Source organism: Lynx rufus, unplaced genomic scaffold, assembly GCF_022079265.1.
Source record: "Lynx rufus isolate CCGP_SWC_20201006 ecotype Redwood Valley unplaced genomic scaffold, mLynRuf1.p SCAF_8, whole genome shotgun sequence".
Taxonomy (NCBI): domain Eukaryota; kingdom Metazoa; phylum Chordata; class Mammalia; order Carnivora; family Felidae; genus Lynx; species Lynx rufus.
The window spans coordinates 24814417-24836601 of record NW_025814896.1 but is presented as its reverse complement, the minus strand read 5'-3'; the positions used below and the strand labels follow the sequence as shown (position 1 = coordinate 24836601).

General features: G+C 47.3%; 1 protein-coding gene across 1 annotated transcript; it reads right to left on the bottom strand.

Moving 5' to 3' along the window:
- Positions 1 to 7408: 7408 nt before the first annotated feature.
- AHCY (adenosylhomocysteinase) lies at positions 7409 to 21427 on the bottom strand. The gene is made up of 10 exons (XM_047068989.1): positions 21301 to 21427; positions 15492 to 15682; positions 14286 to 14361; positions 12675 to 12824; positions 11659 to 11771; positions 11019 to 11226; positions 10824 to 10911; positions 10613 to 10730; positions 9381 to 9575; positions 7409 to 8350 (listed from the first exon to the last, which is right to left on the bottom strand). The coding sequence occupies exons 1-10, from the start codon at positions 21326 to 21328 to the stop codon at positions 8219 to 8221; spliced, it is 1299 nt and encodes a 432-aa protein (XP_046924945.1). The 5' UTR covers positions 21329 to 21427; the 3' UTR covers positions 7409 to 8218.
- Between the last annotated feature and the right edge of the window lie 758 nt (positions 21428 to 22185).

The window sequence follows — 22185 nt, the reverse complement described above, 5'->3', positions numbered from 1 at the left end:
TTTTATTTGGCTCCTTTGTTTTTGTTTCTTAAATTCCACATAGGCGTGAAATGATATGGTATTTTTCTTTCTCTGGCTTTAGATCCATCCATGTTCTTGCAAAAGGCAAGATTTAATTCTTTTTTATAGCTGAGTAATATTCTGTTGTATATATTTATTCCATATCTTCTTTATCCATTCATCTATTGATGAACACTTGGGCCGATTCTATAATTTGGCTATTGTGAATAATGCAATATAGGGGTGCAGTATCCTTTTGAATTAGTGTTTTTGTAGTCTTTGGGTACTCAGCAATGGAATTTTTTTTTTAATGTTTATTTTTTGAGAGAGCGTGAGCAGGGGAGGGACAGAGAGAGAGGGAGACACAGGACCCGACACAGGCTCTGCCCTGTCAGCACAGAGCCTGATGCAGGGCTTGAACCCATGAACTGTGAAACCATGACCTGAGCCAAAGTTGGATGCTTAACTGACTGAGCCACCCAGGGACCCCTTCTATGTTGATTATTTTTGAGGCAGAGAGAGAGCGAGCACACAAATGGGGGAGGGGCAAAGAGAGAGGGAGACACAGAATTCAAAGCAGGCTCCAGACTCTGAGCTGTCAGCACAGAGCCCAAGGCGGGGCTCAAACCGACTAACCACGAGGCCATGATCTGAGCCAAAGCTGGACACAACCTACTGAGCCACCCCAGGTGCCCCTATGTTGAATTTTTTGAGGAACCTCCATACTGTTTTCCACAGTGGCTACACCAGTTTGCATTCCCACCAAAAGTGTGCAAGTGTTTCTTTTTTTCCTACATCCTTGCCAATACTGTTTCTTGTGTTTTTTATTTGAACCATTCTGATAGGTGTGAGGTGATATCTCCTTGTGGTTTTGATTTGCATTCTCCTGATATGGAGCATCTGTTCATGTGTCTGTTCATGTCTTCTGCCCATTTTTTAAATTGGATTGGGTTTTTTTTTTGGTGTTGAATTGTAGTTATATGTTTTCTGGGGTTTTTAAATTTTTTTTAAAATTTTTTTTTAGTGTTTATTCTTGAGAGAGACAGAGCATGAGAGGGGGAGGGGCAGAGAGAGAGAGGGAGACAGAATTTGAAGCAGGCTCCAGGCCCTGAGCTGTCAGCACACAGCTTAACGTGGGGCTCAAATCCATGAACTGCAAGATCATGACTTGGGCCAAAGTCGACACTTAACCAACTAAGCCACCCAGGCGCCCCATTTTAATGTTTATTTTTCAGAGAGATAGAGCATATGTGCGCGGGAGCTGGAGAGGCGCAAAGAGAGAGGGAGACAGAATCCCAAGTAGGTTCCACACTGTCAGCACGGAGCCTGACACTGGCCTCGAACCCACGAACCATGAGATCATGACCTGAACCGAAATCAAGAGTTGGACGCTCAGCCGACTGAGCCACCCTGACACCCCAGTTCTTTATATATTTTATACTAACCTTTTATAGGATATGTCATTTGCAAATATCTTCTCCCATGCAGTAGGTTGTCTCTTAGTTTTGGTGATTGTTTAATGTGTAGCTTTTTATTTTGGTGTAGTCCCAATAGTTTATTTTTGCTTTTATTTCCCTGCCTCAGGAGACATACCTAGAAAAATGTTGCTATGGCCAATGCCAGAGAAATTACTGTCTGTGCTTTTCCAGGATTTTTATGGTTTCGGGTCTCACATTTAGGTCCTTAATCCATTTAGAGTTTATTTTTGTGTATGGTGTTAGTGGTCCAGCTTCATTCTTTTGCATATAGCTGTCCAGTTTTTCCAACACCTTTGTTGGAGACGGTCTTTTTTCCATTTCATTTTCTTGCCTCCTTTGTTGAAGATTGACCATATAATCATGGGTTTATTCCTGGGCTTTTTATTCTGGTCCATTGATTTATGTGTCTATTTTTGTGCCAGTACCAGTACTACTACAGCTTTGTAATATATCTTGAAATCTGGGATTGTGATACCTCCAGTTTTGTTTTGTTTTTTCCAAGATTGCTTTGACTATTTGGCATCTTTTGTGGTTCCATACTAATTTTAAGATTGCTTGTTTTAGTTCTGTGAAAAATGCTATTGGTATTTTGATAGGGACTGCATTAAATCTGTAGATTGCTTTGGGTAGTATGGACATTTTGACAATATTTGTTCTTCCAATCCATGAGCATGGAATGAATACTTTCCATTTACTTGTGTCATCTTCAATTTCTTTCATGAATGCCTTATAGTTTTCAGAGTACAGTTCTTCTATCTCCTTAATTAAGTTTATTCCTAGGTATCTTATTCTTTTTGATTCAATTGCCAATGGGGATTGTTTTCTTAATTTCTTTCACCTTTTTACACCTCCCTGCTGATTCACCTCCAGCCCACCTTAATCACTAGGCCACTGAAAGCCAGGCATAGAAGGTTCTATCTGCCTAGAGCCAACACTTTACAGCAGACTCAGCCCCAAGGTCTTTCCCCATTTTTAAATTTTCCTGCAACCTGATACCATGTCTTCTCTACCTCAGGAGGACTCTTGAAATATCCAGGGACAGCAACCTAGTTCCAACAGGCTAAAAGAAAAAAGGAACTTTGTTGTTGTTCACATCACTAAAAAGTCCAGAGGGTATTTCTAGTTAGTATAAAGCCTAGATGCTGGTCCTCTGGAATGTGTCACTCTGTCTCTTGATTCTGTGTGGTGTCGCCCTCAGGCAGGCTTCCCCTCATGAGGGCAAAGAAGCAGGTCTGGGTTCACATTCCTGCCAATCCTGGTAGCCCCAATGAAGAGTGCTCCTTTTCTCCATTTTCAGGGAGTTCTGCAGCTGCCATCTGCTGTGCAACAGGCACAGAGGCAAATTGTATGACTGCTATACAGTGTAGGCATCACCTGGGAACTTGCTAGAAATGCAGATTATAAGGCCCAATCCCAGACCTACTGAATCAAAAGTTCTGGGGGTGGGCCCAGCAATCTGTGTTTTAACAAACTCCCTAGGTGGTTCTGATGCACACTAAGTTTTCTAACTACTGGGTTAAGGAACAGGCATTAGTGGGGTTACACATGTCAACAGTTAGTAGAAGAGCAGGCACAGGTCCCCACGGAGAGACATGCTGAGGCAGGGGATTCTGTTGGACACACTGTAGGTGTATGTTCCCACCCACCTGTTTCTTTTCCTTGTAATAGGGCAAGTATAAGAACAAGTGTGAGTGCAGGCAGACCATTAGAGTGCTATGCTGGGTAGATTTGGGTACCAACTATATGGGAGTTGTCAGAAAAAGCCCACTGCCTAGCATTTGGGGACCTTTGGGACTCTTGTGAGATTGTAACTCCCCCAGCCTAGAAGAGGAAGCCAGTTGTCCTGGGGGAATCTGGGTCCAAGCACAGCTTTCACTGGGTCCAGGCAGCCCATGGTAAGCTCCGGGGGTCACTGTTGGACAATGCTCTACATTGCACCACACCACATTTCTAGTAAAAGTCCTAAAAAGAGCCCTGCAGTTGAGTCTGGACCTATTTGAGCCATGCACCTGTCCTTGAACCAATCTGGAGAGCTGATAGATGAGGAACTGGTTGAAGCTGACCCCTGGCTGCCTCCATCACTGCAAGCAGGTTTCCTAGCCTTATCCCTTGGGGTAGTCCTGAGTGGGTCTCTGGGATGAGAATCTGGATTCCTGAGGTTTCCTGAAAATTCAGGCCTGCCCAAAGCAGAGGTGAACCCTGCCTGCTGCCTCTTGTAGTTCTGAGTGGTATCAATAGGCCCCCATGACCTTTCCAAGCTCATTACTTGTCCCCACCAGGACTTGATAAGGATGCCAGCAACTCTAGCCTAGCAGGGCCCTTCCATCACATAGATGTGGGCAGAGGGGCCTGGTATCCAGAAAAGAGCTGACCTGGAGGCAAGCTGGACACATGAATCTACAGGATGACATTGTGTGTCACTTACATTCTCTGGGCCTCCACGTGTCCATATATAAATGGTGGATTTGAGGGGCGCCTGGGTGGCGCAGTCGGTTAAGCGTCCGACTTCAGCCAGGTCACGATCTCACGGTCCGTGGGTTCGAGCCCCGCGTCGGGCTCTGGGCTGATGGCCCAGAGCCTGGAGCCTGTTTCCGATTCTGTGTCTCCCTCTCTCTCTGCCCCTCCCCCGTTCATGCTCTGTCTCGCTCTGTCCCAAAAATAAATAAAAAACGTTTAAAAAAAAAAAAATGGTGGATTTGACTCTGTAGATGCTCTAAGGCCCTTCCTAGTTTTTTTTTTTAATAAATATTTTTTTAATTTTTATTTATTTTTCAGAGAGACAGACAGAGCATGAGTCGGGGAGGGGCAGATAGAGAGGGAGATACAGAATGTGAAGCAGGCTCCAGGCTCTGAGCTGTCAGCACAGAGCCCAACGCGGGCTCGAACTCACATACCATGAGATCATAACCTGAGCTGAAGTCGGACGCTTAACCAACTGAGCCATCCAGGCGCCCCTGGCCCTTCCTAGTTCTAAGATCCTATTATTTTTAAAGCACTGTCTAATTTTCCAAGTATTCTAAATTCTCTGCTCTCAAAAACAGCTCCCTCACACCCACTGTACTTGACACAGCACTTTAAAACTTGACATGAAACTTTCCATACATGTTACATCATTTGTCCTCAAAACAGCCACATGAGGCAGATAGGTCTATCCCTGCCTCAAGTAACATAGGGGTTAACAGCAGACCCATGTCTCCTCCTTTCAAAGACCATCCCACTGCTCCACAACCCCTGCCCCCCCTGCCCCCACCCCACCCCCACCCGCAAGAGCCTTAACCTCCTTTTTACCTTTCCTGGGGAAAAAAACTTCCAGCCATAGCCAGGCTGGAGATACTACAAAACCCTTAGCCAATTCCTTCTTGAACCCATGAAACTTTGATGGTAGAGCCCAGACATCAGGAGTGGGGCATGGGGACACATCATCTTTCATTTTGGGTACCTGGTCAGTATCACACATGTGACAGATTAGCAGACCTGAGATCAGAGGTAAGGCTGAAACCAGATGTGAAAGGAGAGGGTTGTTTTATGGTTTCAGGTTTCGTTTTTTTTTTTTATACAATCTAGTTTTATTGAGTTTACCTGAGGCCATTCCCACATGCTTCTACATACAAGTATACAAACATTTATATCTTAACAAATGAAAATGTTGAAAGACACATTATACCACAGTGTAGTGTTTTTTAAGAACTGACAGGACATCTCCAAAGAGGAAAGGGCCGGTGGGGAGTCCTGAATAACAGAAAACAGAACTCAAAGGGGATGGGAGGTAGGGGACTGCATGGGATCTCCCAGGAGGGAACATCTGGAAAAGTATTTCCTATGTCTAGAAGGAGACAGACTTGAGGGATGGGAGTGCACTTACACACAGGCAGGGGCCTCTTGGAGCAGAGCGACTGCCATATGACCTAGAGTGTTTAACCTTCCTGGCTCAGATGAACAGTGGCCTAACCCCTCTTTTCCACTAAGAAGTTATTGTCCCAAAGACTACCATGGCAGAACTGCTGAGGTGGGTGCTTTAGGCAGTACTTTCTGGTGGAAGTCTTGCCATTAGGTGACCCTCGTAAACTGAGCCTGTGGGTATGGATTAGGCTTGGATTGGGGACTCAGAATCCTACCCAGTACAAAAGCCAGCTCACTCTTGTGGCCCTTCTCAGAGCCTGTTTCCTAATCTGTAAAACAGGAATTCAAGTCCCTCCCAGGTTATCATGAGGAATAAATAAGCACTTACAGAGCACAATGCCTAACACACAATTAGGTATGCAAGAGACAGTGGTGGGCATGGTAATGGGATCTGCTTTGACCATTGGTATCATGATCAGTTGAGAAGTGGGTCCTATATCATTTGTTACTGGTAATCGTTGAAGTACCAAAATTTGTACAATTATTTACGGTGGAATTGCATCATATATGCAAGTAACTTATTGTTACATCATCTTGGGTCAGGCTGCTTGGCCCCTCTGAACCTCTGTCCTCATTAGTAACATGGGAAATAATACCACCTCATAGCCAGAGGCCAAAAATACAAAAATGAACAAACCATATTTGTGGAATGTTCAGTCAAATAGGGACATTTTGGGAGTCTGTGCAGCTCAAGGATTAAAACCAGGTGTCATCTTAGTGTTTGAGGCCTATTCTGCCTGTCCCCCAGGCCACCTTTCTAGCCCCTTACCTCACATCTCCCACTATAGTATAGCCAGACTACTCTTCCCTACCCCATCCCCGCAACTCACTCTTGCTTAAGCTGTTCTTCTGCCTAGAATGCCCTCGCCTTCAATTCCTCCAGTTAAAAATCATCAGTTCTTTCAAAATCCATTTTAAGCATCACCTCTTCTCTGCTGCCTTTCTCCTACTGCTGCCAGGGACTGAACTCTAAAGCTGGGCAGAGAAAGAGAAGTGCCAGGAGATGGCAAAGCTCTCTTGTGTGTGCATTCTCCCTCTAGCTCGAGATCCCAAAAGGCTAGGGTCAGGTCTCAAACATTCCAGTATCCACAGCAGGCCCTCCATCCAGTGGATGAACCTGAAAATAGTCTCCAGTTACCCTTTCCAGGTGGGTTCTTATTTTGCTTTGATTTCCAAGACCAGCACAGAGTTCAATACATGACCACTTAGGCAAATAGGAAGGAGCTCAATTTCCTTTAAGTGGCCTCTTACAAATTTTAGGAAAGACACTTAACCTCTATGAGTCTCCACTCTTATCTATAAGATTAGGATAACATTATTACTAAGATTGTTGTGAGAATAGGGGCGCCTGGGTGGCGCAGTCGGTTAAGCGTCCGACTTCAGCCAGGTCACGATCTCGCGGTCCGTGAGTTCGAGCCCCGAGTCAGGCTCTGGGCTGATGGCTCAGAGCCTGGAGCCTGTTTCCGATTCTGTGTCTCCCTCTCTCTCTGCCCCTCCCCCGTTCATGCTCTGTCTCTCTCTGTCCCAAAAATAAATAAACGTTGAAAAAAAAAAATTTTAAGATTGTTGTGAGAATAAAGAAAATCAACTACAAAATACCCAGCATCCAGTAGGTACTCAATAAATAATAGTCCCTCCCCCACCCACACACACAGGAGACAGGAGAGGAGAACTGGATCAACCCAAAGTATAAATGGGGAGAAAAGGAAATATGAATTGGAACAGAAAAATATAAGGTAGAGGAAAAAATATGAATAGAGATTATAATAAATATAAGTGGGCTAAATTCACCTATTAAATGATAGTCTTTAGGTTAAAAAAACAGGCTTTTTACAAGAGACATACCTGAAGAGACAGAGTTCTCTCTTCACTTTACTCATTCTTCCAAGCCCAAGAGTTTGTCTGCAGCCGTTATCACCCTACACTGCAGAACAACCCCTCGCCTTCATCAGCACAGAACTATTATTACTCCTTACTCATGCCATATATTGTTGGCTGTGGATTACCTATATAATAAAGACTCAAAATTCTTTTAGGCACCAAATTTTTAATTTACCCACTTTCTTGCTCTCTTTTAACATTATAAACATTAATTAAACATTATAAACCAAATTAATATTTTTGATCCAGGGTTGTGATAGGAGCCATCATGTTACAAAGAGGTGGCAGATCTCTGCCTGCTTTTATGATTCTCTGGCCTCTTTCAACTTCTGGCTGTCACATCTCTTGTCCTTTTTTGGTTTTCCTATAACACTATATTCTAACCTCTGTAAAATAGGAACTGAAAGTACTGACCTCATTGTTCTGAGAAACCTCTTAAACAATAGAATGTCCAGCACTAAGCCAGGCTCTCAGGGACAAACTCCCAAGAGTTCCTCCCTGCCCTTTGATATAGTTCATTCTCATCAGTCATGGGCTGAGGAGCCAGTGAACCAGTAAATTAGAACATGAATATAAAGGCCATAGGTCAGGGGAGGGCCTAGATGGAAAAGTGCATGGGTTTTGTGACTACCACTGCCAACTTCCAACCTAAGTAAGGACTGACTGAGCAGTTCCAAAACCCCTCTGCTCATGGTTCCCTATGGTTATCTCCTGTGTACCTCTATCATGACCAGGGCTTCAGAAGGGGCTTCTCAATTCATGATGCCACACTTGAAGCAGTATGGGAGATGCAGCAGCAGAGGTTAAAGACTGAGTGACCAGCACCAGGAAGTCAATGGGGGACATTAACAAACCTATTTCAAAGTTGGTGCCATTTGCTCTTGATGAAGAGAAGTGGAACCCCAGCAAGGCCAGCACCTTATAGCGAGCAACTATAAGGCAAACTACAGGCCTGGTTCTCAGTAGCGGTAATGATCAGGCTTGAAAGGGCCATCACGGGACAAGCCTAGGTACTTGGCCTGCTTCTCAGTCAGCTTGGTCAGCTTCACATTCAGCTTACCCAGGTGGGCTTCAGCTACTGCTTCATCCAGCTGGAGAAAAACACAGGAAGACCTAGAATCAGTGCCATGCTGTGCGACCCCGTACCTGCATCCAGCTACCAATAGAGACAAGAAGTATTCTGTGGGAGTATCTGTCATATGTGTTACAAATACTACCTTATTCTATCCTCACAGCCAGTTCAGCGGATGTGTTGTTTTTGGCTGCCTGGCTCCCTTTACTCAAGAGGGAACCATGCTACATACTCCCCTCCAACTATCCCTGGTTGGACCATCAACTACATCTCTTTCCTCACCCTCCACCAACACAAGCAACTAACCAAATGCTCCTCTGGAATATATCTATGGACAGAACATATATTCTATGACAGGTAGAGACAAGGACTGTTCAATTCCTAAAAAGGGAGGGAATCTTAAACAGTGAGAATATCAGTCTCAGCTCACCAGAGACAAGTCTATTTGACAGATGAAGTGAATGTAAAGAAGAAAACAGCCAAGGCAAAGAGAAAGACGAATCCCTGGATCCAGTGTCTGAATCTTAGACTCCTCCGTTACATAGCCAAGACTTCCTTTTTAGATTAAAATGGTTGTGACTGTTTTAAAATATATCCTTAAGTTCTTTGTCCATAAATTCATAATACCCTTTCCATCACGAGGTAGAGCCCAATTCCTCACCCTTTGAGTGGCTTACTTCTAATGAACAGAATAAAGCAGCAGAAATGATGTCATGGGACTTGGAGACAAGGTCCTAAAAGGCACTTGCAGCTTCCTCCTTTGCTTTCCTGTGGATCATTCACTCTAGGGGGAAGACCAGCTGCCATCTCATCACGACACTTAAGCAACCCTATGCAGATAGACCCATGTGGTGAGGAATTGAGACCTGCCAACATGGACATGAAGTGGATCTTCCAACCCAGTCAAGCCTTCAGATGACAACAGCAACTCACTGGGAGTCATACCCTGCTTTGGGCCTCAGTTTCCTCCTCTGTTAAATGTAGAGAATGATTTCTGCCCTGTGGAGGACACTGTGAGGACCTCTAAGAGGGTAGAGATGCAAACCCACCTTCTTGGGCAAGAAGTGGACCCCAACAGGGTACTTGTCAGGGTGAGTCCACAACTCTATCTGTGCCAGCACCTGGTTGGTGAATGAGTTGCTCATCACAAAGCTGGGGTGGCCCATGGCACAGCCCAGGTTGACCAGCCGGCCCTCAGCTAACAGGATGACACGGCGCCCATTTTTCAGCCAGTAGCGATCCACCTGCAAGTGGGCAAAGCAGCAGTGAGGGTTGGTAGGGCACTGTTGCCAATGTCCACCACTGCCTTATCCTACTCTGTGGTTCAGAAAGGCCTTCCTGCCTCCAATAGTGTCTGTGAAGGGCCTGGACTGTCCTAGAACAACCTCCAGCAAGTGGGTGGGACTCACAATTAATAAGAGCTAATATTTATTAAGCAACTCTGTGCTAGAGATCTCATGGGTCTGCTGTGAGAATTTAATGAGCTGAACAAGTAAAGTACTTGACATATGGCTTGGCAGATAGTAAGCACTTGGTAAGTATTAGCTAATAATTATCATTAATCCCACAGGCTAAGAACATACACAAACTGTGTGTGTGTGTGTGTGTGTGTGTGTACTTATCACATCTGATTCTAATAACAACCCTATAAGTACTATTATTATCCCCATTTCACAGATAGAGAAACTGAAGTTAAACTAAAGAAGTTAAAAGAAACTAAAGGATTAAGTTGTGGGGCACCTTGGTGGCTCAGTTGGTTAGCATCCATCCAACTCTTGATTGCAGCTCAGATCATGATCTCACAGGTCATGAGATCGAGCCCCTACACTAGGCTCAGTACTGACAGTGCAGAGCCTGCTTGGGATTCTCTCTCCCCCTCCCCCACTCATGTGAGTGCATGTGTGTGCATGTGCATGTGCATGCTCTCTCAAAATAAATAAACTTTAAAAAAACAAATAAATAAAGGGTTAAGTTGCTGCAGTTTGAGCCTGGACATTTTGAGGACAGATCCCATGTTCTCAACCACCATGCTAAATAAAAATTGAATGGAGTGGTGCTCAACATTGGCTGCCCAGCAGAATCATCTTGGGTGCTTTAAAAAATGGGGATGTCTTGGTGTCACCCTAAGATTTTGATTTAAGTGGCCCTGAAACCGGGCTCTCTTCCTCCCCCATCCCACTGCCCAGGTTGCCACAGCCTCCTCATCTACCCTTCTTAGTGACTAGCCCACAGTCATGTCCCCCACAGTCTCCCATCTGCCCACCCTGCTAAGGCTTCTCACCTGGGGCTTGATGTTCACCTTCTCCACAGCATTTTCGTTCAGCCACTTGACATCAATCTCTACATCAAAGTGTCCGATGTTACACACAATGGCATCATCTTTCATCTGCTCAAAGTGCCTGTTGGGGAGTGCCAACCCATGGAAGACCGTCAGGGACAAAGAGCAGCCCTAAGCCTCCTTTGCTCCCTGAGACCCCCAACCTGGCACCTACCGGCCAAGGATGATGTCAGTACAGCCCGTGGTGGTGACAAATATGTTGCCCTCCTGACAGGCCTCATCCATAGTGGTCACCTCATAGCCTGTGCAGAGACGGTGTCCACAGGTCATCCAGGGTGGCCCTGGAGGAGGGCCAGGGTGGCCCTCCTCTGGCCCCAGTGGCTGACAGCCAACCCTCGCCCTGTCATACCCTCCATGGCAGCCTGCAGTGCATTGATGGGGTCGATCTCCGTGATGATGACGCGGGCCCCAAAACCCCTCAGGGCCTGGGCACAACCTTTGCCCACATCGCCATAGCCGGCTACCACTGCCACCTTGCCTGCAATCATCACATCTGTGGCCCGCTTGATGCCATCTATAAGAGACTCCCGGCAGCCATACAGGTTGTCAAACTTGCTCTGAAAGAAGAGGGGCAAAGGGGTGATGGGGGCAGGCAAAGCCCCTGGGCCTCAGACCTACTCTCAGCATCCTGGCCTAGTGGGTCTTGGACTGATCACTTTTTCCCGCCAGCTAATGCACTCATATGCCCCTTGCTCTGATTAGCCCGAGACGTTCTCCCTAGCCTATGCCAGTCTAGAAGGCTTCCTAAGGATCAATTGCTAGGAGAGACTTGCTTAGAACCTGCTTCACTTTCAAGCTCTTGGTGCCCAGCCCTAAAACTCACTGTACAGTTCTTTCCCTCTTTAATGGACTTATTACCCTCAGTTATCACTCCTTTACCCCCCTCAAATGAAGGCTAAGTCCCTAGCCTGCAGCCTTCCCAGGGATCTTTCTTCAGAGGCCTACTAAGCTGCAATGGGAACCAACAGCTGAACACGACACTGACTCACCTTGGTGACAGAGTCATTGACGTTGATGGCAGGCACCTTCAACTTCCCGTTAGCCACCATCTTGTATAGGTTGTGGACCCCTGTTGTGGTCTCTTCAGAAATGCCTCGGATGCCTGAAAAAGAACGGAGGGAATGAGCCCAAGGCCAGGAAGGGACTGCCCAAGGGATAAACGGGGTGCCTCTGGGATGAGGCCACAAGAGCCTCAGAAAACCCACACCTCAACTCACCCAAATTCCTCATCTTTACCCGCCAAAGCTGCTCGTCTGAGTTCCCATTTCCATGACTGATACCATAGTCACCCAATCCTCCAGGCTAGCAGGCAAGAAGAGCCATCACCATCATCAGGCCAAAGGATTCCACCTCCCAGCAATCCCAAGCTTTCCATCCCTGCCGCCACTGCCCTAGTCCCCACCACCATCATCTCTTGCATGGTCTCCCAGCCACGAACCATTTTCTACACAGGGGCCAGCAGTCATTTTTAATGTATATATTTTCAGAGAAATCTTTTAAATACCATCCACTCACTTCTCTTTGCTCTCAGGATCAAGCCCAACTCTTCTCTCTTGGTCTGTTGAGTCTGATTAAAGTTCCAGCTACATCCTGCAACTCTACCCAGTGAAGGAAGCTGCCATGCTGACTTCCTTTCTGTTTCCTGAATAGTCCATCCTTCCCTGCCTCAGGGCCTTTGCACTCACTACCTCCTCTACATTCCTCCTCACACTGCTTTTAGCAAAACTGACTCCTTCCCAGTTGTTCCCCGCCCTGGCCTATGCTTGCCCTTGAACCAGACCTTAGCCAGGCCTCCCCTCACCCCCCCCGCCCCGCCCCACCCACCACCACCTAGCCCCACACCATCAGAAATCAGGAGGCCAGGCCCCAGCATGTCTGCAGGAGCCTGCCATCCTCCCATCTTCCACAGAATCTGCTGCTCGAGGCAGTAGGAGTCCTGCCAGGCCTGCTGCTTTCACATGGGCAAGAACCACCAACACCCTGCCCACCCACCTGCCGCACTTACCTGACAGGAGCTGTGGGTACTTGGTGTGAATGAGATTCGTGAGGTCACCTCCATCATCCAGAATCATGTTGAGGGGCCCGTCCTTGAAGTACAGCGTCTGCTCAATGCACCACAGGTACTCCTCATCTGTTTCACCCTTCCAAGCGTACACTGGAGTTTGAGTGGCACAGCACATCAGGGCCTGGCCTTCCCCACTGGTGCCTGCTCCAGGAAACCACCTGAGCAGGGCCAATATAACCTACCTAATTCCCACCTCCAGCCCTTCTGAGGACTCAGGCAATGAAAAGAACACAACTTAGAACCAGATAGATCTAAGTGCAAATCTTGGTTCTACACTCACCAGCTGAGTGACTGAGCAAATCACTTCACCTCTGTGAGCCTCAGTTTCCTCACCTCCAATGGTACTGATTAAGTGAGATGGAGGTCAAGATATAGGTATCTGGAAATCATTATTTCCCTCCTTACCACTTTCTGTCTGGGCCTCAGCAACTGGGACCTCAACCTAGTGACCAGGGCTCCCACCCACAATGCCTACTGCTGGGATAAAGGTGCTACAGCGTTACTGAGCCACACTCAAGTGGACGCATGAGCCAAGATCCAAGAGTCATTCTGCACTGCCCAGCAGTCTCTGTGGTAGGTTGTCCCAGGCTAAGTCTGGCCAAAAAGTGACAAATAGCAGCTACTATGCATAGAGCACTTTCTCTGTGCCAGACATTATTCTGACTGCCTTATACACCATCTAATTTTTCCTCAGAAACACTCTGAGGCAGGCATTACTATCACCCATCATTTACAGCTCAGAGAGGAGCTAAAATGTGCCTAGGTCACGCAGCATGGGCATTCCAGAACAGGCATCGGAATCCAGGACTCCTGACTGCCAGCCCAGACTGGGACACTGGTATGGGGCTCTCAAGAATCTCCTGTGAGCAAACAACAGTGGCCAAGGAGGCCCAGATGCCACTCCCCCAGACTAAAGCAGACAATGGTCTTGAAAACAAGGCTCTTCCCAGAGAAGGGTCATGGAGCCCAAATAAGGCTGAGGAGCAGGGGAAGACATGACAGTCCAGGGTCTGGAACAGTCCTCCTCCATCCATTTCCTTCTACCTATGGCTGTTTAGAAGGAATTGTGAATGTCCCATTTAATCACCATCAGAGCTAACCACTCCCCTCCCCAAGCCCTGGCAGATGTGTGCCTGTTTCTCTAGCAGCTTGTGATAGTCTTTCCTCAGGTTCCTAGACCATCAGACCCTAGGCAATGGACCTCTGAGGCTCTTTTTCTACCCAGTATCCCTCCCTGATTCTTTTGGAAATAGACCTACATCCTTCCTTTAAGGAACTTCCTCTCTGTAACATCATGTGGTTCCCAACCATAAGATCCCACCCTTCCTGGTTACATGATTTGAGATGGGCCAGTAAGTGCATTCCATAGGATTTTAGATGATAGTGGGACAAAAAAACTCTTTCCTTAAATCACTAGACTAGAATTCTACGACCATGACTTCTCTCCCCTGCCATGGGAAAACCTGCCACAGTAGGAGTCAGTGAACCAAACAGGGAGAAGCAGAGCCCCTTCATGCATTCTCACAACCCCTAGCAACAAACAAGACTCACCAGGAATGCCAGCCTTGGCAATGGCAGCCGCTGCATGGTCCTGGGTAGAGAAGATGTTGCAGCTGGACCATTGCACCTACAACAGCCAACAAGACAGGGCTGCTGGTCACAGACAGCTCAGAAGCACTGGGATCACGGGACAGGGATAAAGCAAAGCCGTGGACAGAGAAGGGAGAGGCTCAGGATCTAGTCCCAGCTGACTCTTCAACCATAGGCTAGGGACAACTGATGAGTAGATGGGAGCCAGAGCATTGACAAGACCTGATTTAGGCTTTAAAACATCACGGGGTACTATGTGGAGGGTAAATGGCTCCACCAGGAAGCAAGGAGACAACTGAAAAAGCTGCTGTAAGAATTCAGCAAGAAATGCAATGGTAGCAGTAGAGGAGATGGTGGGTACATTCTGAAGGTTGAGAGGACAGAATTTGCTGCAGGATTAGTTGCTGGGGTGAGAGAGAAAGAGGAGTCAGGGATGATCCCAGGTTCTAGAAGCCTGGTGTTTCCATTTACTTACATGAGGAAGACTGAAGGAAGAAGAGGGGAATAGGAAATCATGAGTGTGGCCATGTTGAGGTTCAGAAGTCTACTAGATCTCTAAGTGGAGAGGACTGACACATCAGCTGCCGGATATAGAAGTCTGGAGTTTCAGGGAGAAGTCCAGGCTAATACATATATTTGGGAGTCAGCACTATACAGACAGTATCTAAGGCCACAAAATCACATCACTGGGTGTGAATGTTGAAATAAGAGGTCCAAGGAATGAGCCTTGGTGTACTCAGTTGGTTTTGGCTGCTCTTCCCTGCCCCATCTTGGGAAACCATCTTACTCCAAAACTCCCAGACAGATTGGAAGAGCTGCCAGCTGTTGGTACTTATAACCCAGGCTGAAACAATCAGAGCACACCATCCTTCCGGCACCATGTTTGGTCCATGGCAGGCACGTGACCCTGGGAGGGCCAATGAGAACCAGTCCTTAGATGACTCGGTAGGCCCTTGGTGTTGAGTTTTTCCTACCAGAGCTCCTCAATCAGGAAGATGTGAATTGAGGGAACTCAGAAACTATCTTCCCAGTCAGGGAGGAAATTTGCATAACAATAGTCACCACAAAGGGTGGTGGCACTGTGACAAGCTTGGAGCCTCTGCCAACCGGAAGGGACATCACATTGGACTTCCCCTGCCCCCACACCAGAAATGCCAAGGGACTCACCTCAGCACCCAGAGCTACGAGGGTCTCAATGAGGACAGCTGTCTCCACAGTCATGTGTAGACAGCCAGCGATGCGGGCGCCCTTCAGCGGCTTGGAGGCCGAGTACATCTCCCTCATACGCATCAGACCCGGCATTTCATTCTCCGCGATGTCCAGGGCCTTGCGTCCCCAGGCGGCCAGGCTGATGTCGGCTGCAGGGCCAAGGTAGACGGGATTTCCATGAGCCGCCTCATCCCACCAACCACAAAGCACCACCACTCTCACTTATCCACTTGTGGACACAAAACACTAAATTAGGCAGCTCACAGCCTTGTGAGAGAACACATTTAATCAAAGAATCACACAGGTATGTGAAAATTACAACGCAGGTAAGTGTCCCTTAAAAATTAGCTATCGGGGTGCCTGGGTGGCTCAGTTGGTTGAGCGTCTGACTTCAGCTCAGTTCATGATCTCACGGTTCATGAGTTCCAGCCCCACGTCGGACTCTGCGCTGACAGCTCGAGCCTGGAGCCTGCTTTGGATTCTGTGTCTCCCTCTCTCTCTGTTCCTCCCCGACTCGCACTCTCTCTCTCTCTCTCCCTCTCTCAAAAATAAATAAACATTTAAAAAAAAGTTTTTTTTTAATTAGCTATCAACCTATACGTACCTCCCACTACCCTTTCTGCTGCCACCTACCAACCTCCTCATTTCCTAAAGACTGTAGCTCCTTGTGCTCCATCTTCCAAGTCATCATTCTCAGTGACTTCCTCCAACGCCTTGGGCTCAACACATTTGCTTCGTTTCCTTGACCATATGAAAAGGCTGTTTCCCCAAGACTGATTTCTTTCCACTTGGAGGAAACTCACCTGTGTAACTAACACTCTTGGCCTCTCTGCCCTAAGGGAAGCAGAGTGCCTTGTCTGATTGGTAAACTTGAGAGGAACAAAGGGCATGCTCAGTTCAGCTCTCCCTTCTTCTGCAAGCAAGCAGCAGCCAGCCAGCCTACAGGAAGCAATTTTTGCATACCTACCTAAGCTCACCTTGCCTGTAACTGGAGAGTAACTACTGAATTTGGCCTTTTGTTAGCAGGATCATCGGACTTCAACACTAATCTACACCCTCTGGCTTTGATGCTATTAGTTATGAGGGTTAAGTTTTGGCTTCTATCTGCCACCCCAAATGTTTCAAATTTGTCCAAATTCTCAGACAGGAAAGAAGGATACTATAATGCTCTCTCACCATCTCAATACTCTTCTAATAATCAAACCCTCTTTCTCTCCCAGGCCACACCAACCCATTCTGTAGGTCAGTGGTTGCAAACTTCCCCAGATACAGTCATCAGGCATACTTGTAACATCTCCCTGAGAAAAAAAGATTCAATAGGTCTAGGAAGAGAGCTGGGACTCCTGGTGATTTTTATTATTAGGGAAATTTGGATCCTGCTAATCGCCCAAAGAGGTGGTGGGTGGAGGGAAAGGACTGCAGAGAATTTAATAACAAATAATAAAACTAAAACAGTCTGCCCCCTACTGTATAACTACTGTGCATTCAGAGATGAAATATTCCTCCCCCATGGGAGGGACTTACTCCCACAGTGCCTCAACACACAACCCCCTTCCCCTATCACCCTCTGGCCCCACCCCCACCCATCCACCTTGGCAGGCCATTACCAATGCTACTCTCCTTTGAAAACCTTGATTTCAAGCAAACAACTCTGGCCATGTCCCATCTTTCCAATCCTCTCTCCCTCTGGAGCCCTAACTGCAATAAGAGTACAGTCAGTCAGGTCAGAACCTCTAATGCATTAATCCTACCGATTTCCACAGTCCCTCACCACACCACTTTCCTATTCTCAACTTCTTCCACAGGTTCAGATTCCACTGTCTCCTCTGAGAACTCCTTGGCAAAACTCCCACCCTGGTTAAACCCAACCTTCCACTGCACCCAAGCCAGAGAGTCCAGCAGGAGGAAAATCATCATATGAAGACCATAAGGGGACACTCCGCAATCCTAACACATTTTCATAGTAAATTCACTCTTCTTTTCCATTCTGTCCAAACCTCTAATGCCTCTCCTTATCAACTAATGACCTTACTTCACAATTCACTGAGAAGAATTCAGAGCTATGCCATGTTTCCTCCATGGAATCCATTGGTCCTCATCTGTAGCTACACACCAAGCATTCTTTTGGTACAAGAGAGTGGTCTCTGCTAGGTGGGGCTTGATCCCATGTACTCTCACCTCCTTGCAGACCTCACTACTCCAGTGAACTGTTCTTCCCAAGGTCACCCAAAACTGGCCTAATGCTACATCTAATGGTCAACTATCTATGTTCACGTGTCTCCCTGAAGCACTGCTCCCATGAATTTTGCCCTCCTTCTGAAATCCTGTCTTTTCTTGGCTTCTATGCCTATCCTTCTGTGGTTTTCTTCCTGCCTTCCAGGCTCCTTTTCCTATAACTCACTGTAATGTTTCCAAGCCCTCAGGGCTCCATCATCTCCCTCTTTCCAGAAGAGCTCATTACGTTACAGGCTTTAAATACCTTCCCTACAGCAATGGCTCCTACCCAAACTTCCAGCCCAAACTTCTCCCCTGAATTTAGGACTCCTATAATCCAACTTATCTACTCGCCATCTCTACTTGGATGATCAGCTATATGTATTATGTGTTGGGTTTGAGCCCCTGGGACTCCTGGTCCTCCTTCCCAAACTTTTACTCCCCCAACCTTCCCATTTTAGGAAATGAAACCACCATTCAACCAGCCACCCCAGACAAAACCTTAAGATTTCTTGATTCCTCTTTTCCCCTTTCGCTCCCTTCCAACCCATCTGCAACGTCCCAACACATCTTGCCACGTTGGATCACTGAAGCAGCCTCTTCACTGGTCTCCCTGCTCCCACATGCTATTCTTCCCACAGAAGCCAGAGGAAGAAGCGTTTTAAAATTTAAGTTATATCACCTCCACTCTTCTGCTTAAGTAAAAAACAAATCTCCACTGGTTTGCCCTTACTTTTGAATAAAATCCTAACTACTCACTGCCCACCCTTCTCCCCCACCTCTCCACCCTTTTTCTCCTCACTAGCTGCTCAACCACATGGCCTTCCTTCAAAGAAGCTAAATTCATTCCCACTTAAGGGCTTTAATCCAAGCAATTCTCTTAGCCTGGAAGGCTCCTCCCCAAGCACCTGATATAGTATCTGGCACAGAGTAGATATTCAACAAAAACCTAGAAACAACAAAGAACTTGGTGTATATATTCTTGCTGGAGGAACAGAGAGTGCACCAGGGTGACTCTACTGGTAGAGGGAGTAAGAGGATGAGTCAGGATTTTAGTCCCAGTGAGGTGGGAAGCTCCAAAGTTTTAAGGGGAGTATCATGACCAGATCTGTCTTTTGAAAAGACCCCTTTGGTTGCTGCATGTGTCTATGGAACAAGAGACCAGAGAGGGAGGAGGAAGACTAGAACTGGGGAGGTGGCCATGCAGACAGATAAATGTGAAGATCTCACAAAACGGAGAAAATACCATGACATTATCCAGATCCATGTCTGTCCTATACTTATCCTCTAGTCACCTTTGTATCTCCAGTGCTCAGCAGGGCCTGGCACAGAGAAAAGCAAACATCTACTAACCATTCCTGGTTGTTAAAAAGGAATGAGAGGGGGGTCCATGAAAGGGGCTGGCACAACACAGGGCGTGGCAAGAAACAAAACAAATGGGAACCCAGCATTTGCATTTACCTATGAAGAAAGAGCCCAGAGAGGGGTTTACCCCAGGTTCCACAGCCAGTCAATGGCAGAGGTGGGGGTGGTGGCCAGGCAGAGGTGTCAGAGCTACAGACAGAGGCCCTTCTCAAGGATCAAGGATCATGGGAGGGGCCCAGCAATAGCAGACAATAGGCTTTGTCCTATCCTGCTAAGCTCCATCCCCTCAGCCACCACAGGTTCCTCCAGCTAAAAATAACTCCTTCACTTGCCCTCATGACAGGCATGCCAGCCCCTGAGTTTTCCATAGATCCTTCAACTCCAAGGGCACGGAGGAGGGTCTAGTGTTCCAAGTTCTGGGTTTTTTTGGTGCCCAGGTTGCGAAGGAATTATAGAAGTTGCAGGAGCACCTATCTAGAGCAAACCAAGAGGAAGAGCCAATACCCCTTCTGAGCCTGTTTCTTCATCTGTAAAATGGAAACAATAATCTCTAACCTTGCTATGAGCCCTGAGGATTAAAGATGTGATGTGGGGAGCACCTGGGTAGATCAGTAGGTTAAGCATCTGACTCTTGATTTCAGCTTGGGTCATGATCTCACGGTTCATGAGTTCAAGCCCTGCATGGGGCTCTGTGCTGGCAGTGTGGAGCCTGCTTAGGATTCTTTCTCCCCCTCTCTGCACCCCCCTGCTCATGTTCTCTCTCTCAAAGTAAATAAACTTAAAAAAGGAAAAAAAAAAAAAAAGATGTGATACGGGCAAGGTCTGGCATAAAATGCCTTTCCTGATGGCGGCTTCCTTCCTCCAATTCTATCCACCCAACTCCCCTACTTCCAAATGCAGCCTTACCTCCTCCCACATAACCCAATGCCCTCAACCCTGACCGGCTGATCTCTCCACAGTATGAGGAGCCCACATTCTAGCTCAGGCACTGATGTGCCCTTGACTTAACCTTTCTGTACTTCAGTTTCATGGGAACAACGGTCTATTCTGGCCACTTGATGAGCTACTATTTCTACAGAATCTTTGCAAGTCCATCCCACTAGTGCCTCAGTTTCTTTCTCTGTATAATGGGATAAAGTCCACCTCCAAAGGTTATCTTGTAAACACACAAATCAGCAGATACACTGCAAGTGCTCCATAAATACTGCTGCCTTTCTCCAGGTCTAATGGTGCCTTGAATTTACTTTAAAAACTGCTAGCAGCCTGAACAAGTTTGTGCTGACAGTTCATTAGGTTTGTTCCAGGTGTGTTCACTTATATACAGTGGTGAAAAGGTGTGCTTAGAGGCAAACAAGGCCTACATTCATATCCTGCTAGACCAACTCACAGCTGTAAGATCCTGAGCAAGGTACCTTTATTCCTGTGTCTCAGTATACTCATCGTAAAATGAGAAATTGTCCCTTCTCCAAAAAAGTCGTGAGAACAAAATGAATTAATCTACAATAAAGATAGAAGGCGGTGCCCATCCCACAGTAAACTGCCCGGTGAACATTAACTATCAGTTTAACTGATAAATTGCAAGGATTTTTCTAAGCAGTCCAAGTTTTCTTAGAGATTCTCTGCACGGCTGTCACTGTCGGCCAGGAGAGTGACCCTAAAGGTTGAGTAACGAACCCAAAGTCTCCTGTGAGGGGACTAGTGTCGACCTCAGGCTCGCTCTCCAGGCCTCTCCTCCCACGCCTGAGGGACTCCACTGCCCTCGCCTTCCCTACAGGAGGCCCAGAGAGGGGTGGGCACTTGTCCGGGTCCACCCAGCTGGCAGGATCGTGGCCTCCTGGAGTAGGTCCCAGCAGGTGCCAAAGGTCCCAGGCCGTGGCCAGGTGCGCGGTCCCCGCCAGTCCCAGGCTCTTCCGAGCGCAACACGCCGCCAGTTGGCGGCTCCGCAGCCCGCGCTGCTGCACCGAGCCTCGCGCGGCACGCCGGGACTTGTAGTCCGTGGCCGCCTCTGACTACCGCCTCGCTGGGACGTGAGAACTCCAGCCCCCAGGTGGCCTCGCGCGGCCACGATCGCGCCGAGCCAGCGATTCAAGGGGTCCTGAGAGCCCCGCGTCGGCCCCGCGGCCGCCTCCCCAACAGGCCCCCAGCGGGCGCGGAGTCGATCCGGCCGGCTGCACTCCTGGAAACTCACCGACTTTGTAGGGCAGTTTGTCTGACATGCTGACAGTGCTTCCTCACAGAATGGTGAACACGGGCGAAAGGGGCCAGGCCTGGGGCTACAGACTCGCACAGGAAGGGCGGCGCTGAGCAGGGATCTGTGTGTGGCGCCGGCGCCTTTAAATATCTTCCTCTAGTTTGCATATTCAGGATCCCGCTAGAGCTGAGTGGTCCGGGCCGGGGCCCAACGCAAGGGGGCGGGGCCGGGACCGGAACAGACTTCGATCCCTGCTAGGGAGAAAAACCGTTTTTTGTCCACGCTGGGTTTGGAAGGGAGCTCAGGGAGAGGCCTGAGAGCAAACCTGAGGCCGTTCTTTCTTTCATTCGTTCAGCTTGGAAATCCGAAGTCAAAACTGAATGGAACTGCCGTTCTAACCAGTTCCCTTACCTGAGCCTCAATTTTCTCTTTAGTAAAATGGGCCAAATGATACCACATGGATTATACGTAAAGTTGCAATATGTCAAGTACCTAGCACACCCCAGATCTTCCACCCTGCTCCCCTCCAGGTAACCACTATCCTTAGTTTAGGTAAATCTGTATGCATTTTAGTACTTTAACTACATATGTGTAAATCAAACGTTTCATAGAATTTTCTGTATTTGACTTTTATATAAATGGTACCATACTGTACTTAGCCTCCTGCAACTTGCTTTTTTCTGTCAATACTAAGTTTGTACAAGTCACGTATATAGCTTAAATGTATTTATTTTTGCTTTTGCTGCCGGATATTATTTCGTTGTATACATGACATGATTAATTTATCTGTTCTATTTGCTCAAGTTATATACAGTCTATTGCTATTGCATACATACATGGAGCAATGGACGTTTCTGTACTTGTCTCTTAGTGCACATGTGT

Coding starts and splice junctions, on each gene's coding strand:
- AHCY (XM_047068989.1), bottom strand. CDS start 21,328: ATGTCAGACAAACTGCCCTACAAAGTCG. Junction 11,227..11,658: donor TCAATGACTCTGTCACCAAG/GTGAGTCAGTGT, acceptor CTCTTCTTTCAG/AGCAAGTTTGACAACCTGTA. Junction 8,351..9,380: donor TCCACTTCTTGCCCAAGAAG/GTGGGTTTGCAT, acceptor GTTTTTCTCCAG/CTGGATGAAGCAGTAGCTGA.